The sequence below is a fragment of the Capra hircus genome, chromosome 10, assembly GCF_001704415.2.
Source record: "Capra hircus breed San Clemente chromosome 10, ASM170441v1, whole genome shotgun sequence".
Lineage (NCBI taxonomy): Eukaryota > Metazoa > Chordata > Mammalia > Artiodactyla > Bovidae > Capra > Capra hircus.
Genome location: NC_030817.1, coordinates 85,096,155 through 85,114,565, shown reverse-complemented (window position 1 = coordinate 85,114,565; position 18,411 = coordinate 85,096,155). Strand labels below are relative to the sequence as shown.

Genomic DNA, 18,411 nt, shown 5'->3' with positions numbered 1-18,411 from the left:
CCCTGTAAACCAAGTTATTCAGCATCTTTTCTCCACTTAATTTTACTACTATACTATTTCTTCCTAATCTAATCTTATATTAATAAATAAGTTTTTTTCCTCGCCTATCCGTCTCCCCTTCGAATCACCGGGGCTGGACCCCTGCAGTTATGTTTCAGAAACCCATTTGACTTCCAGATAAAGATGTCAGTTACTTGGATTGGCACATACACATGTATGCCTGCAGTTCTGAAGAAAGATCTGGCCTGGAGATAGAATTTGGGGAAAAGTCAGCATATAAATTGTATTTAACACCATGTGATTTATGAGTGAGATCACCTGGGAGTGAATAGAGATAAAGAAGAGGTCTGAGGACTCGGACCCTAAGACATTTCAACATTAAGATTCAGGAAGATGAGAAGGAATGATTGAAGATGACTAGGAGGAGCATCTACCCGGGGTATAAGGAGAACCAAGAAAGAATGGTGCCCTGGAAGTCAGGAAAGAAAGTGTTTCAGAAAGGAAAGAGCCATTCATGCTCCTGAGAGGTAACACAGAATGAGCACTGTTGGATTTGGCACCATGGATGTCAGTGTTTACCTTGACAAGACCTGTTATATTTTTTCAAACAGCTACTCAGTTGTTAGGACAAAAGCATGTGTTAAGTTGTTGGAGCCCACCTATTTCGTAAATGGAAGAAATAGGTATTTCTTTTGACATAGGGGCTTTGTGAAAAAGTTATTAAGAATCCAAGGGAGGCACACACAGGGCAAGTTTGGGAATCTTTGCTTTAGAGGATCATGCTAACTGAGCATGTTAAGAGGGGGAAGCATCTCTTCCTTTTCTTTGTCTCTGCTGAAAAGTTTGAGTTAGTAATTTTAAGTGTGATCAGATTACATGCAGTTAATAAAACTGCCCTAGTGTGGCGGTTCAGTATAAAAAAGTAAGCCTTATCCTGTCAAATGTCAGTAGTACATCTTTGTGTGAATTTTTCTTCTTGCCTCCATAGGTATGGTCTGAATATGCGTTGCTTGGCAGCTCGGGTCAACTATAAGACTTTGATTATCATCTGCGCACTCTTCACTTTGGTCACAGTACTTTTGTGGAATAAGTGTTCCAGTGACAAAGCGATCCAGGTTCCACGGCACTTGAGTAGTGGCTTCAGAGCGGATGCCTTAGAAAAAAGAGCGGCAGCGTCTGAGAGCAACAACTATGTGAACCACATGGCCAAGCAGTCTGAGGAGGCCTTCCCTCAGGAACAGCAGAAAGCGCCCCCGGTTGTTGGGGGCTTCAATAACAATGGGGGAGGCAAGGTGTTAGGGCTCAAATATGAAGAAATTGACTGCCTCATAAATGATGAACACACAATTAAAGGGAGACGAGAGGGGAATGAAGTCTTTCTTCCATTCACCTGGGTAGAGAAATATTTTGACGTTTACGGAAAGGTGGTTCAGTATGATGGCTATGATCGGTTTGAATTCTCTCATAGCTATTCCAAAGTCTATGCACAGAGAGCCCCTTATCACCCTGATGGTGTGTTTATGTCCTTTGAAGGCTACAATGTGGAAGTCCGAGACAGAGTCAAGTGCATAAGTGGGGTTGAAGGTTGGTATCCGTCTACTCCGCTGCGTTTTTCTATCCAGATTGTGTTGAGAAATAAGTGACTGTGTTAATTACATAGCAAGTACTTACATAGCTTATTAAAAGAGACCTGTCACCACTCCGACTTAGCATGGAGGAACAGGTTAAACCTGAACCTTGGACAGCCTTCTAGATGGTGATTTAAGGGCTCCAATAAGCTCATACCTGATTAAATAGGATTATGCCATTAACCTGCCCCAGAAACTAAAATTATCAAAGTCAAGGCACAGCATCTCCAGAAATTTTGCATTAAAATATATAGTTATTATCCTATGAGAGGAGATGGGAAAGGGAGACAGACCATCCAGCGAAGCCATCAATGTACCAGTGCCATCTTGTTATCAGATTAGCCAGGTATCATCTCTGGTTGAAGGGTTAAAGGTCTCAGAACAAGATAATCCATAGTACCGTTTTCTCTGAACCTATATTGGAACTCCTACAGTCTACTGTCTATGTTGTCTTTCCTTGTCTTTAAAATTTGGAGCACTGAGGGTTCCTTACGGATGTTTTGGAATTTATATTTCAAACCTAGAACTGATCAGAAAGCCAAACTGAATTTGACTTTAAAGTATATAATTTAATCAAAGGAAAGAACTTAATGTGTTTTAAGATTGCTTGGTTTGAGTTTTATTTCATTTTTCTCATTTATAAAAAGCAATTTTCATATCTTAATATTTTAATTTTTGTAATATCTTTACAGAATGTTTAGTAGAAGGAAGGGGCCAAATTCATATAGATTCTTACCATTCAAGATAATGATTACCATTTTTATATATTCTCAGAAGGTCTTTATACCTAGGTATATGTTTTAACATAGTTGTAATGATATTTATTGTGCAGTGTTCAAGAGGGTAATAGTTTGTTAGAGACTTGAAAGTTCTCCATTGCCAAACCTTTTTCCCCCAGTAGTTTTTTACGATGTGTAAGGTGCCTAGGTGCTAAAGAAAAAGTGAAAAGCACCTATAACCGCTATTAATATTTTGATGTTTTTTCCAATCTTTTTGTTGTTGTATATATACATTTTTTAAAACAGTTTAGAATCATACTCTGTAGTCGATTTTGTATTTTTTTCCCCTCAACAGGATTATTTCCTCTTGTTATTGAATATTTATTGAGCATTTTAAACACTAATACTCATAATCAGGACATTTCATAAAAGTGTGTGGAATAATGTATGGGACCTTGCTCTTTAGTTGGACAGTTAGGTCAGATATTTTTTGTCATTATACATAATGGTGTAGATAGTCATGGTTCATCATTTACTGTTTTAAATGTATTCTCAGAGTTGTTTCCCTAGGAAATAAATTACCTTGCCAAATAGTAAGTTTTGTCAAACTGTTTTCCAAGAAGGTTGACCCTATTCATGCTTCTGGTAGCAGAGTATAAGGATACTCATCATCTCACTCCTGCCATCATGAAACATTATTTTTTAATCTGTCATTTACCAAGGGGTCTCATAATTTGCTTTCTGTAGCAATTAGTGAGGTCAGGTATCTTTTTCATATCCTTTTAACTGTTATAGAATGGCCTTGATTTTCTTTCCCCTCTCTTTTCATTGTGATTATGTTGCCTTTTGGAAAAATATATCATGAGACCTTTTATATATATATAGCAAGGGTAGTAGCACCTTGTTATATTTGTTAAAGATATTTTCTTTAATTTGACTGTCTTTTCATTTTACTTATGATTTGTTAGTTTTAGAAATTTTTAGTTCTATTTACTAAGGAATTTTTTTTAATTACTACTTTTATGCTTAGAAAATCATTTGCTATGCCATGATCAGCTATTCATCTTTATTTTCTCTAATAGTTTTATGGTTTTGTATTTTTACATTTAATTTTTTAGTCCCTCTAAGCTGATTTATATTTTGGCAAATGGTACAAAGCCAAGGTCTAATTTTAGTTTTTCCCCCTAACATTGAATCTTCTTTCCCCTGCTGATCAATGATACAATCTTTATCATTATACTAAAATATTTTAAAACTAGAGTATGTTTCTGGCCTACTGTTCTGTTCCATTGATCGGTCTATCACTTCTTAGGCCAATTGCATATTATCATAGTTATTACGCATATAATAAGATAGTATAAACCTTCCTTTTACTCAGTGAAAATCTTTTGAAAAAAGAAATCTACCCTTGGAGAAAGAAGACTGAAGTTAAAAAGCTTATCTGCAGCCTAGGTTTCTTACCCTATATGGTCTCCAGTTCCTTAAACTATTTTGAAACTACACCAAAATGCATATGGTTTTATAAGTTCCTGGTTTCTGCTGTGCCTGCCTGTTGCTTGTTAACTTATTTTAGGACTCCAAATAGGAGTTTATCTCAACACACACACCATGATGCAATAATAAAATATTCTATATAGTGTGGCATTACTGTATTTCCCATGTAAGCAATTACTAAAGTAAACAGTCATACCAAACATTTGAAAGTTTTACTTAGAACTTTACAAGAGGTGATCCATTAATGAATTCATCAAAAATCTATGGTTAAGGGACTTCCCTTGTGGTCCAGTGGTTAAGACTCTACGCTTCCAATGCAGGGGGCCTGGGTTCAATCCCTGGTAGGGGAACTAGATTCCACATGCTGCAACTAAGACCTGGGACAGCCAAAAAAATAAAAATAAATGTTTTTTTCTTTTTAATCCATGGTTAAATATATAACTGTAATTCATTTTTTTAAGTACTCCTTATTCTCAGGAATTACATTTTGACATGAGGGATATGAGAAAGAATTGCAAATTGTTTATACTTAAGTTGCCTCGTCATAGCTGGCTTCTTAAGCAAATACTTTAACCATCTGATGATATAGTTGCCAGACCAAATCTTGATATTGGAGGGAAAGATGAATATATAATTAACTTGACTGTTAAGTACAGATGTTAAGAAAAGAATACTCTTTTCAGGTTTAATACTCTAGAATAAAACAGGTAATTGTTAACTATCAATATATGTGTTTAAATTGTATAGAACTTGAATGATGACATCGAATTATGAGAAATGACATTTATAGCTATGAGCAAGGGTAGCACTCATTAAAAATCAGTCCTTAAAAGATAATTTACAACAATGCATTGTTATCTGTCAACAAATAATGAATGAGAATGAATAAACATTTAATTTTGGTTTTCATTTCTGGTTAATTTGGTACTATTTTTAGTAATTATGAAAACAGTATAATAAGGAAGCTTTATAACCCTGTGGATAACCCTGTGAAGTAAAACAGTGAAATAGGTATTCAGAATAGGATTATGAATGTCTGGAGATAGTTATTTATTTTGTTTCTCTATTTTATAGGTGTACCTTTATCTACACAGTGGGGACCTCAAGGCTATTTCTACCCAATCCAGATTGCACAGTATGGGTTAAGTCACTACAGCAAGAATCTAACTGAGAAACCCCCTCATATAGAGGTATATGAAACAGCCGAAGACAGGGACAAAAACAGCAAGCCCAGTGACTGGACTGTGCCCAAGGGCTGCTTTATGGCTAGTGTGGCTGACAAGTCAAGATTCACCAATGTTAAACAGTTCATTGCTCCAGGTAAGTCCTGCTTCATGTGTGTTTGCTAATTTTATGTTGATTTATGACACCTGATACTCCCTTTAAATGGTTTTTATGGTTGTAAAAATAACATTAGCAGATGCCTTGATATTACATACATAAAGACACAAATAGTGTCACCCAAATGAAATCTAAAAAAGGATCAGCTAAAAAGTTCAAGGTTATATAAGGAATATTTACTGTGTGAAGAGCCAAGCCACAAGAACCAGGTTACTGCATGAGGGCTTTCTCCTTCCAGAGATCTATATCCCATAGGAATGAAGTTCCTCAGTTTAATATTTCAGCATAGTATTCATCCTTTAATTTTCAAACTATTTTGCATTAAAGTAGAAATTTTTCTTTCTAGAGAGAGCCATCCTTTCCTTTGCCTATTTTTTACCAATAGCTTTTTATTTATTCAAGCTAATAGAGCATTACGAACCAGGCCTGCTTCCTATGTGGAACTTTGTTAATGTGCTAGATTGTTTCAAACTTCATATAAAGCCATTTCATTAATAAAATCTTTTATAAAATCAAATTAACTTTATGCAACATTTCCTCTTTTACTAAGACAGTCTCATTAATTGGGATGTAATGTATTTCTCTCTACTAATCAATATCCATGAGAATTAATGAGTTCATTAGTTAAAAAGACAATGGAATCATTTTAGTTAGTACCTCAGGCTTAGTTTTCTGTGGAGAAATGTTTTCAAGAGCAGAACTCATCCTTCCTCCCACCAGCCTTGCCAGTTGGTAAATAAAAAGAGAGAAAAGGTTAGAAGACCTTTTCTGTATTCTCTCCTTGTCCTTTATTGATGGCTGTGTAATTCACAGACCTTGAAAGCCACAATACAAATCTACTCCTTCTAGATGGCCTTAAGTAATGGATTTATGAGTGTTTAATGCAGTGCAAATAATGAGTGACCTTTAGTTTTTTATTCTGTGACTAAAACTTCTTTTATCCTGTGGCATTCTATGATATTCTAGTACACAGAGCATCTTTGCCTATTGTAGAGCAACAGGCTTGGCTGGGTGAGAAAGTACATGGAGATGTTTAAGAATATTTAGCTTATGGCTTGTAGCAGGAAGTGCTTAGACTAAAAAGGACTTTTGATGTTGGGTGCATCTAGAGGGGTTATTTTTACACTGATGAATAGTGTGGTCTGGATTAGGGTAGAAAACAGCAACCCTCATCTTGATCTTCTCAAGGGCTGAGAAGCTTTTTAGAACCATCTCTTGAATTCTGTTCTATTTAGAGCAGTGAAAGAAACTGAGCATATCATAACCCAACAGTAGCAGCAGCAGGAAGAAGGAACGTTTTGTTGTTCAATTTCTTCTTCCTTCTTCTTCCTGCTGCTGCTACTGTTTGGTTATAATATGCTCAGTTTCTTTCACTGCTCTAAATATGCAAGAGAAATTTCCTGTTTGATTATTTGCCAAATAGAACAGCTCTTACCATTTTTTCAGTCTCTGAACGCTTTGGCTTCAGAATTATCATCATCGTTTTTTATTATGTTCCAAGCCACTATCCTTTTTCTTTTTAATCCTCACAGTTTCCTTGCAAAGTAATATTATCTCTGCTTAACACATGAAGAAACCAAGGCTCAAAGATGTATCTTGTTGAACATCTCAAAGCTAGTAAGTGGTGGAGTTAATAATTCAAACTAGGTTTGTTTAACTCCAAAATCTATGCTTTCCCCTCCATCTCCCCCAGTATTCCTCACATTTTGTTGACTACAGGAGCCCATTGCTTAATTTCCAGAAGTTTTATTCACAATTCCAGTGAATGTCTGAAAACAAACCTATCATTTCCAACAACGATGGGTGATTAAGAGCATGTACTTTATAGAGCCAGACTAAACAACCTGGGTTCAGCTCTTTGTTCCTTAGGCAAGTTACTTAACTTTTCTGTCTCTGTTCACCATCCATAAAGAGTAATAATAGCACTACTCTTGTGATTGTTATAATGGCTAAATGAATTAATGTGTAGCACTTAGAACACAGTAAATACTTACCAAATATTAATTAAATAAAAAATGTTTAGGGAATTCCCTGGCAGTCCAGTGTTTAGGACTCCATGCTTCTACCGTGAGGGGCTGAGTTCAGTTGCTGATGGGGGAACTACGATCCCACAAGCATGCAGCATAACCAAAAAAAAAAATTTGAAATTGGTTTTCAAAAAGTCACTCAAAGCATCATTTGATGTTTAAGTCTAAGATGTTCTCATTCTCTGTACAACTTCCATAATTGCCTGTTCTATGAATTCATGTCTAACTATTCTTTTCTTCTAGCCTCTTTCTTATAATACTATGTGTTGAATCAGCTTTGGGCTATTTTTTTTTCTTTTTTGTAGAATAGGTATATTAGACAGTCATTGATTATTGATCAACCAATTTTGATCTAGAAAAGGCAGTTTGACCATAGTACCCTGACCATAGTACCTTAGCTATCTGCTAAGGCCATTAACCCCACTAATATAAACTAGACAGGCCAAAAGGTAAAAGAGCTTTGTTCTGATGCTCACAAGCCATCGTGGACTCAACAATTCTGCCATTTGTTTATGGTTAACTTAGTAAAAATAAAACTTAAAAAAATAATAATCCAACATATATTGATGTATTAATTTTTTATGGTCAGTGGTTATCAAGGAGAATTTTAAGTAAATTTTAAATACGGAGAGAGACCTTCTATCCTAACCAGTATTTTTTGTTATATTTTTTCCCCTACAGAAACCAGTGAAGGTGTATCCTTGCAACTGGGGAACACAAAAGATTTTATTATTTCATTTGACCTCAAGTTCTTAACAAATGGAAGTGTGTCTGTGGTTCTGGAGACGACAGAAAAGAATCAGCTCTTCACTGTACATTATGTCTCAAATACCCAGCTAATTGCTTTTAAAGAAAGAGACATATACTATGGCATCGGGCCCAGAACATCATGGAGCACGGTTACCAGGGACCTGGTCACTGACCTCAGGAAAGGAGTGGGTCTTTCCAACACAAAAGCTGTCAAGCCAACAAGAATAATGCCCAAGAAGGTGGTTAGGCTGATTGCAAAAGGGAAGGGCTTCCTTGACAACATTACCATCTCTACCACAGCCCACATGGCTGCCTTCTTCGCTGCCAGTGACTGGCTGGTGAGGAACCAGGATGAGAAAGGCGGCTGGCCAATTATGGTGACCCGTAAGTTAGGGGAAGGCTTCAAGTCTTTAGAGCCAGGGTGGTACTCCGCCATGGCCCAAGGGCAAGCCATTTCTACCTTAGTCAGGGCCTATCTCTTAACAAAAGACCATATATTCCTCAGTTCAGCTTTAAGGGCAACAGCCCCTTACAAGTTTCTGTCAGAGCAGCATGGAGTCAAGGCTGTGTTTATGAATAAACATGACTGGTATGAAGAATATCCAACTACACCTAGCTCTTTTGTTTTAAATGGCTTTATGTATTCTTTAATTGGGCTGTATGACTTAAAAGAAACTGCAGGGGAAAAACTCGGGAAAGAAGCGAGGTCCTTGTATGAGCGTGGCATGGAATCCCTTAAAGCCATGCTCCCCTTGTACGACACTGGCTCAGGAACCATCTACGACCTCCGGCACTTCATGCTTGGCATTGCCCCCAACCTGGCCCGCTGGGACTATCACACCACCCACATCAATCAACTGCAGCTGCTTAGCACCATTGATGAGTCCCCAATCTTCAAAGAATTTGTCAAGAGGTGGAAAAGCTACCTTAAAGGCAACCGGGCAAAGCACAACTAGAGCTCAGAACCAAAATCCTACGTCAGCCTCTGCTGTACACAGAAACTAGATAGAGGCTCTCTGTCAGCAGAGCATAGGCACATTTTAAAAGGGTGTATACTAGGTTTTTGTGGATTACATCAAAGTGATAAATGATCCTTAAAACCAGTCTTCTGAGATAATTGCATTCCATGGGTTTAGTGTCTAGAATGTCAGTGGCATTTAGAGCAGAAAAGTGTTTAGTCAGTGGGCTGAATGAAGATATTTAACTTGGCCTTGCTTATCACCCTGTTCAATTCCACAGGTGGTCCAGTTCTCTCGATTTGGGAAAGACAATGGTAGGTAGTTCTTAATGGCCAGCTGTCCAGCACTTGTCTGAAAACTTAGTATGGGGCTCTTTTAAAATGTGGTTATTTATGTTTAAGTTGAAAGCAGACTTTAAAAAATAATGTGCTAAAATACAGTAAATATGTACTTGTAGCCTGAATAGTGGACTGTGTGCAACTTTAAAAATGATCTTTATTTTCTATAAATTAATTTCTTAGGGGTGGATGAGCATTTGTTGCATTTGTTCAAGTTGGTATATATGGAGAATATTTTGAATTTATGGTTTGCTTGAAGTGTATAAATTAAAAACACAACCAGTGTTCAGGCTTCACAGTTATATAATGTAAGCACAACTAAAATGAAACTTGTTGACTGCACAAGAAATTATGAACCAGAACAAAAATGTTATCTGTTTCATGAAACAATCTACAATCAGTAAAGATTTGATAATCAGTATACCCCTCCTCTACCCCCATTGTGGTGGTTTCTCTTTGCCACTATCTCAAATTTTGTATTTCATTTCAGACTACACTCAAGAGTTTTGTCTATTTTGGGGGGACATTTTGGGAACATTTGGGAAATTTTACTATAAACCTAAATTTGGTGAGGAGGTATTAATTTTAATAAGCCCACTACCACTGCCTTTTCTAGATTCTTTTCCCCTTTAAAGAAAAATACTAGGTCAGATATTATAAGGATTGTAGCAGATTTTTTTCCTACTTAGATCATTCTTGGTCTACAGCTTTCCAAACTATTGATATACGCAAAATACATAGTTTTTGAGTAAGCTTTCCAAACTTTTCTGTATTGGTGTTTTTTCTTTGCAGTTTTTAATTTTAAATTATTTCAGCTCTTGGATAAAAGTGATGCTACTATATTAGCTGTACATGTGTAATCAGACCTTTATTTTGGTTTTATATCTCACATACCTCACATAAATAGGCATCAGAGCCCTCATACCCTGGGCAGTGTCTGTTCTCGGACTTAGGCAGTAGGTCAGAACTGAGGGAGATTGATATTGCTGTCTCTGTTTCAGTGTATGACAATACATTAAATCAATACAATAACTTATACAGATCGGAAATATGAGATCCGGTACTTTCAGAGGACTGAGTCTGACACACGCAGTGCAGTGTGTGTGTGACCTATATGAAATGCACGTCAAGAGCGAGGTGGGCACCTGCCTGCCCACTGCATCTTGACTGGACTCAGCCTACCAACACCACTCAGAAATGGGGAAATGTATACATGCCTTTGTGCAAAGTCTATGTTGTATCAGCAGCCAGAACGAAGACCTACAACTGGCATGAAACTCTTAGTCACTAAGTCTTGTCCAACTCTTTGTGACCTCATGGACTGTAGCCCGCCAGGCTTCTCTGTCCATGGAATTCTCGAGGCAAGAATACTAGAGTGAGTAGCCATTCCCTTGCTCGAAGGGAACTTCGCAACCCAGGGACCGAACCTGGGTCTCCTGCATTGCAGGCAGAGTCTTTACCACCTGAGCCACCAAGGAAGCCCATGGAAACTGGCCATGGAAAAGGAAGTTGAAACTCCCAGTTTATATGACCACAAGTCAATTTTGCCACAACAGTTGTGGGGTATTAGGTTTCTCCCTAGCTGTTGACCTTTGTAGTCTTCATACATTAGATGTCTCAATAAGAATGTCTAGACTCCTTTTTAATTTTATTTTCACCACTCAAAAATAAACTTTCTCCAGTCTGGAAATCCTTTTTACTCCATTGTATTTGTTATTATTTAGAGCAGTCCAGATTTCGGCCTTCTGTTTGCATACTGCTACTTCAGATTGAGGGAATCAGTGAAAACAGTATGGTACTGCTTCTGTGACAAATATCAGTGCCTTAACAATGTGGCTGTCTTTTCTCACTGAAAGTAGAAAGACATTTTGGTCCAGAAATGGCATTGCAGTTTCTTTGCTGTTGGTCTCATACTGCCTTCCATGTTGCAACAGCAACTCGATTTTTCCTGTGATCCCAGGATTTTCAAAGAGGGTGAGTTGAACCTGTAGCATCCCTGGCAGTACAAACCAGTGGTTCTCAAGCTTTAGAATGCCTCAGCATCACCTGGGAGCTTACTGAAATACAGATTCCAGATATCCAGTGAATCTGCCTGTGAAGCATGGTAGTCTGCATTTTTAAAATAGGCATTCAGGTAATTCTGAGGCACATGATCTGAGGGACACATGTGGGGAAACACTGCCTAGGACCATCCATCATTTTTGTTCCTAAACACATAGGGAGTTTTCTAGGGTTTTAAATCATGCAAAATGTTATGTCTGAGATTAGAGAGAATGGGGAAGGTATTTTGCCGTTTTTTTTTTTTTTTTAATTCTTTAAATTTTTCCTTGTTCCAAGATTATGGGTATTAGTTGTTTACACTTATCTTGAGTTAGCTTTGATGTTTAATTAAATCTATTGCCACTTCAGTTATAAAACCAGCCAAAAGTTTCCAGATAAAGGTCAAGTTTGACCCTTTCAGAGTTACTGTACATTAAGGCTTCATCCAAAAACCATCCAGTGTATGTGAGCAAATACAAGAAATGACACACAAGCACAACTCTCCAGATGTGGCAGTCCTTTTTCTTTGTAGGTGTGCAGAAGTTTCACTGAAAGCTGCTATTTTCATCCTCCTTGTGATTGTTTTTCTTGTTTCTCCACTGTACATGTGGGTTATAGACCATATGTTAAATATGCAATAAAGTGTTTACTAGATGCCCTTCTGAAGGGTAGTCCTTTGTAAAGCTGTACAGACTTTGCAGTTTAAGCACAATGTGCACATGTTAGTTTTATATACAGCAAAACTTGATTTTTTGCAGATGGAAAGGTATTTTGTTTCTATACAAAGTAAATGGATTGTTTGTGCTTAATGTAAAGCTGCTTTATATAATTGTAAAATAAAGTTTTTATCTTAAAAGGACTATACCTGGATGTTTCTCTTCTCTGTTTATTCTAAGATTACTTGAGCCCAGCAAGCAGATTTCTGACCATTTTCAGTTTGGCTGGTGGCAACTAGTCACGCAATAAATGTTCGTGAAAGGTATATGAGACCCTTAAAGACAAATTGGGGAATATCATATGGGCTTTCGCCCTAAGGAGGTTTAGTCCTGGGTGGGGCAGTGGAGAACACAGTATCCACAAACAGTTTCAGAAAAATAAAATGCCAAATGATATGATCAGTCTGGGAGGGTATTACAGAGGAGGTGGAGCTAAGCAGGGGCTTTAGGTCTGGGTACCAGCTGGAAGAAGAAGAGGTAATGTGAGCGAAAGCAGGGTGCCATGACTGGTGAGGATTCCTTTTCCCTTGCTAATTCAGGCTGGTAATCATTCTTGACTCATTCTGATTTAATTGAAAATTTGTTCTTGTATTTTCCATGTTACCCTCTTCTCCAGAACAAAAAGCGTTACTTAATCTTTTCCCCTCTTCCTTTCAGAAAGTAATGATTTAGGCTCCCAAGTATGTATGAAATCAGAGACCAGTCTGGCTTTCTGTTATGTTTCATTGCACATTATTTTTTAGATTATAAATATTCCACACCATTTGTATATTGGAATTCCAGTTGATCACCAGTCAACTTTTTCTAGCTGATGAGTGTGTATCCTTCGACAGGCTGCTAATCAGCAGTGTTGGCATTTCTTCCTTCTCTCTCATCCTTAGTTGGGAAACAGCCATCGGGATGCAAGCAGTCCTTGGTCTGAATGAGGTCTCAGGCTGCTCTTGCCTTAATTTTGCTATTTGTAGCCAAACTGTTAATACATCAACCGTTCCACTTCAGCACACTGAGCATCACGTATTAGCCTCCCTATAGCCCTTGAGGTGGGTCATACCCTCCATGCTACAGAGAACCTATTTCATGGTCTGGTGAGCTCTGCTTTCCTGAGAATGCTTCCTCTGTCTCCAGAGGGCTCTGATGGCCACTGTGTGCCTGTGACTCTGCCTCTTCTGCATGACTGTAGACACGGTGAGTCCCTCACTCAATCTGGGCCAGGCAATCTCTTCCCAGGAACTGGAAATTGGGATGAATTGAAAAAACTGAAGCAGATACACAGTGGAAAGCAGAGATGAGAACAGAATCTTGGCCGTGCTCCAGGCCCTGGACCCAGTGCACTTCTGAGGCCTGCTGGCTTCTGCTCTGGTTCCATAAGCTACCACTGTATCCCTAAGATAAATGAATCCTGCTTAACCACATAGTGTTTCTATTACAAACAAAAACAATGTGAGTTCTGCATTTTCCTTTGGTCTGAACCACTGTATTTGCTTGGGCTGCCATTTTTTAAAATGCCACAGAAATGTGTGGCTTAAATAGTGGGGATTTATTTCTTTGCAGTTCTGGAGGCTGTAAGTCCAAAATCCAGATGTCATCAGGGGTGGTTTCTTCTGAGGCCTCTTCCCTTGGCGTGCAGATGGCCACCTTGCTGTGTCCTCACATGGTAGTACCTGTGTTCTAACCTGTCATACTAAATCGGGGCCCATTAATTCACAAACCTCATTTTACCTTAGCTACCTCTGTAAGAGGCTTCCCTCAAAGCTCAGTTGGTAAAGAATCTGCCTGCAATGCAGGAGACCTGGGTTCGATCCCTGGGTCATGAAGATCTGCTGGAGAAGGAAATGGCAACCCACTCCAGTGTTCTTGCCAGGAGAATCCCGTGGACAGAGGAGCCTGGCAGGCTACAGTCCATGGGGTTACAAGAGTCAGACAGGACTTAGCGACAAAACCATCACCACCTCTTGAAAGGTCCTCTCTCCAAATACAGTCATGATCTGAGGTCCTAGTGGTTTTGACTTCACCATGGAATTGGGACACAATTCAGCCCATTAGCAACCACTTTACTCATTAAGTGCAGTGAAACCGAACTAGCCAGTGTTGCCATTTAATTTGTTGACCCCCAGCTAAGGCCAAAACTCAAGAGATCTTTAGGGTATGTTCAATGAGCTGCAATCTAGACCTGGGACTCAGAAAATAGGGCTCTCTGGCTCTGCTGTTATCACGTCAGGAACTTACTCCACCCCTGGGCATCAGCTGCTTCATAATATAGTCCAGTAAGAGAGAGCTGGTTGATCTTAAAGTTTTTAAAATAAACTACCAAAAAGTAATCACTAAACTTAAGCAGTGGTGCTAAAAAAAATATATGGACACCATCATCAGCTGCTAGGTTTTTATCCTTCCTGCCATGTGCTATTTCTATTAGCCCATTCTGAATATAGAACTCTGAAGTATTGCAAAAAGTATATTCGGATGCAGAATATATCAAAATTGTAGGTTATGGTGAGATTTTTTTTCGTGACAATTTTAAAAAATATCAAGTCTGCATAATTGTAGCTATTATAAATAGTGAACAATATAGGGATAAAATACTGGCTTTCATTATACCAGCTTATTAAGGATGTCAAATCAAAAATGGGTGTGAATTTAAATGTTGTACTAGTGATGAGTTTCAGTGTTTGCTGCTCACTTTCTGGTGGAAAAGATACAGTTACCATCTGGTAAGTATGATTGGTAACTTGCGTGTGGATGCTGCATTTCCTGAATGTTAAGTAGCAGCCACACTGTGTAATTTTGCTAATCCTTTTACAGGAGTAGGATTTTGTGAAATGACAGGACTGCAAAGTAAACCATCAAGGAGGAGCTGTAGCCAAGAAAACAGCAAAAGAAGAAAAAAGTCCTGTGAAGGATCAGAAATCGAGCAACCCACAAACTGGGTAAACACACAGTTCGGGTAGGATATTATCAGGCAACTCCACACGCATTGCCTCTAAGCTGAGCACCTGGAAGAGCCAGTGCCTTCCTGGGATTTTGCTCTGTTCTCATCAGCACCCAGAGGTAAGAATGACTGCTCCGTTTTGGTTTAGAAAATCTAGTAGTGTTAATTTTGGGTGGGACTAGTGTGCTTAGTTGCTCAGTTGTGTCCGACCGACTCTTTGCAACTCCACGGGCTGTAGCCCACCAAGCTCCTCTGTCCATGGAATTCTCCAGGCAAGAATACTGGAGTGGGTTACTGTTTCCTCCTCTAGAGGATCTTCCCTACCCAAGGATCAAACCTGGGTCTCCTGTGTCTCTTGCATTGAAGGTGGATTCTCTACTCGAAGTTCCTGAGATCCGGTGGGGGTGGAGGGGTCTTTGGCAAAAGTGCCTGATCTTAATTTAATGCCTGTTATTCTGCCTTTGCATTTTTAATACCAGTGAAGTGAAATCTCGGCAATTCAATGGAATATAGGGTGGGAGGCCCCAAACTAATTCCCAGATTCCATCGATGGTGTGGCAGGGTAATCAGGAGAAGAACGCATCATCTCCACTCCTGTGGGCAACAAAAAAAGATACTGCCTCCATCTGGAAACACCCACCAGAAAGTGTTACCCAGGTAGCTTATCAGCTAGAGTAAATATTCAGAGCTCTGAGCGTCAGGGTACAGCAAACTATGGTTCTGGATTGGTGTTTCTAGATCATTTTTGCTCGGGAATAAGTACCAGTGTTGTCCCCCAAACTCAGCCTCGTGTACAGCTCAGCCTAACTCGGGTGGTGGATGAGAAAACAAAACAGTTTAAGCAGCTCTCTCAAGGCCATGCAGCTCTTTTCACATGTTCCCAACCTCAGGGCAGCAGAGGCAAGAAGATGCTGTGCCTGCCCTGAGCCACAGCCAGAGGTGCTCTTCCTCCGACGGGCTGTGCGTGGCCTCCCCCTCCCCACATCAGAGCCAAGCAGTTGTCAGCTTGGGCAAAAGGACTCCATGTGCTCGCCTTTTAATTCTTTTGTCAGTCTCAGGAGGAAGTACTATATGAGTTTCACAGATGAAAAAACGAACTTGCAGAAGTCAAACAATTTGCCAGAAGTCACTCAGTAATTTAACGGTGTGGTATGTCTGCCCCCAGATTCCATGTTCCAACCCATCATCCCCAAGCAATAGCCATGATCCACTATCTCCTGACTCTACCCCAGGGGGCTCGACTAGGGATGCAGGTCACAGCCCCAGTGTTGGCCCAAGATGGGGAAATGAGCCCATTTCATCTGTGGATGCTATCAGAACTGCTGTAATGGATACTTGCTCTACTAAATGATTAGAAGAGCCCAGAAAAAGGAGGTTTCTTCAGCGATCAGGTCTCCTTGATATGTGCCCTGCTTATTTTGCATCCCCGGACTCTTTACATTAGATTTTGGATGACTTAGCATTGCAGCCCTTCCAAGCCTCTCCAACACTCTCCTGCTGTTTACTGTCTTCCATAATGGACTTTCAAAACTCTATATGCTGCAGAGTAAGATCTAAGTAGAGTGTGTTTGTGTGTGCATGTGCACACACACAAATGAAAATGCACAGGAGACATCTGAAAGGATTCATAGCAGCCAGTTACCAGGCACTACCAGCTGCTGGGGAGACAGTGATGAGTGAGAATGGGTCCCTGCCCTCTATAATCAGTAAGCTAATAGATTCAGGAGGCACACGTATTGTCTGCTATGAAAACAAAATAGTTTAAAATATTACAAATTCCAAATCAGAATTTGCATTAATGAAATTCTAAAGCAACTTGCTACATTTAACTTTTTAGCATCTTTCCATTCATTTAGTTTATCCTTAGGGTGGTCCTAGGGGACCAGTGGAGTGGGCATCCCCTTTAACGGCGGAATGCAGGCCTCCCTGCAGCTTCTCATTTACTCCATCCCCTCAAACAAACCAGTTCCCCAGAGTCCTCAGCACTGAATTCTCTGGGAGATGGGTCAGGGTCACAGTGAGCCCCAGACCCATGTGTGTGAGCGTGTACACACAAACACACACGCAGTGCAGCCTGACCACCCCTTTGGGAAATTCAGAACTCAGCCCAGGCCTGGTGGGCCCAGCAGATCCTGAGGGCAAAAGCTACAGAGAAATAAGGTTAACAGAAAACCCAAAGAAGTCGGGGAAACCGCACACAGCTGCTGTCTTTTCAGTGGGAAGGAAACTCTCCCCACACTGGAACCACCCAGAAGAAATGCCCCGGCTGTCTTGTGGTTCAAAGAATAATTCCATTTCTCAGTTTAGGGAAAGGAGTTTAAAGCCAGGACCCCTGCCCATTCCCCTAAGCCCCACCTCACAGACCCCTCCCCAAAGTTATCTCCCACCCTTCTCTCACCCCCAGCAAGCTTCCCTTGAAATCAGAGACTTGGGCTAAACTGTGATTCCTGTCAAAATGTGAACTAAATTGTAAGCTGTTATTTACATCAGGTATGCCTTGGTATAACTGGAGTGACCGCATCCTTTTTAAGAGTGTTTCGCTGGGGACTTCTCTGGTGGTCCAGTGGCTGGGAATCCACCTGCCAATGCAAGGGACATAGGTTCAATTCCTGGGACCAGGAAGATTCCACATGCCTCAGGGCAACTAAGCCTGTGTGCCACAGCCACTGAAGGCCACGCACCCGGGAGTCCCCGCTCCACAACAAGAGACGCCCCCACCTGCTGCAACTAGAGAAAGCCCACATGCAGCGACAGAGACCCAGCACAGCCAAAAAGTAACTTTTTAAAAAAGAAAAAAACTTAAATTTTTACTAGATGAACCAAACAGAACACATTTAACACACTAGATTTAACTCATGGGTGACCGAACGTATTGGGCTTCCCTGGTAGCTCAGTAGTAAAGAATCCTCCTGCCCATACAGGAGACACTGGTTTGATCCCTGGGTGGGGAAGATCCCCTGGAGAAGAAAATGACAACCCACTCCAGTATTCTTGCCTGGGAAATCCCACGGACAGAGGAGCCTGGTGGGCTACAGTCCACGGGGGTCACAAAGAGTTAGACACGAGTTAGCAACTAAATAATAACAACAAACCTGGCATTATCTTAGGATTTCCTAGGTATTTATACAGGCCTTTTACCCCCAGTTGATAATGAGACCTACCCATTATCTAACCCCCACTGTTCCTACTGCAGCATTAGCATTTCTCAGTTTTACATGATAAGTTATCTCAGTTCTCCTCTGTGCTGTGACAGTTCTTCCAAGGCTCTGCTCAGCTCCAAGATCCAAATTAAAATCGCACTTCAGCCATGAAGCCTCTCTGACAGCCTGAACTGCATCCCTCTTCCCGCCAGCTCCTGTGGGCATTCTGAAGGGACACATGATGAGCTATATTGTAATGCCTGAGCCCTTTGACTCAGTTGTCAACACGATTCTCTAAACCAGTGGTTCTCACTAGGGCAATGTCTGCCACCT

At 40.0% G+C, this 18,411-nt stretch overlaps 1 protein-coding gene across 2 annotated transcripts in view; it reads left to right on the top strand.

Annotated features, from left to right (window-relative positions):
- The window catches only part of GLCE (glucuronic acid epimerase), a 120,807-nt gene extending 108,647 nt beyond the window's left edge, over window positions 1–12,160 (top strand). Inside the window, exons 2-4 of one of the 2 annotated variants that reach the window (XM_018053588.1) lie at window positions 989–1,584; window positions 4,916–5,161; window positions 7,891–12,160. In XM_018053588.1, coding sequence (XP_017909077.1) covers window positions 1,002–1,584; window positions 4,916–5,161; window positions 7,891–8,915 — 1,854 coding nt within the window. In that variant the 5' untranslated portion in view covers window positions 989–1,001 and the 3' untranslated portion in view covers window positions 8,916–12,160. The remainder of the gene's footprint in view (window positions 1–988; window positions 1,585–4,915; window positions 5,162–7,890) is intronic. The other variant, XM_018053589.1, reaches the window with a different exon arrangement.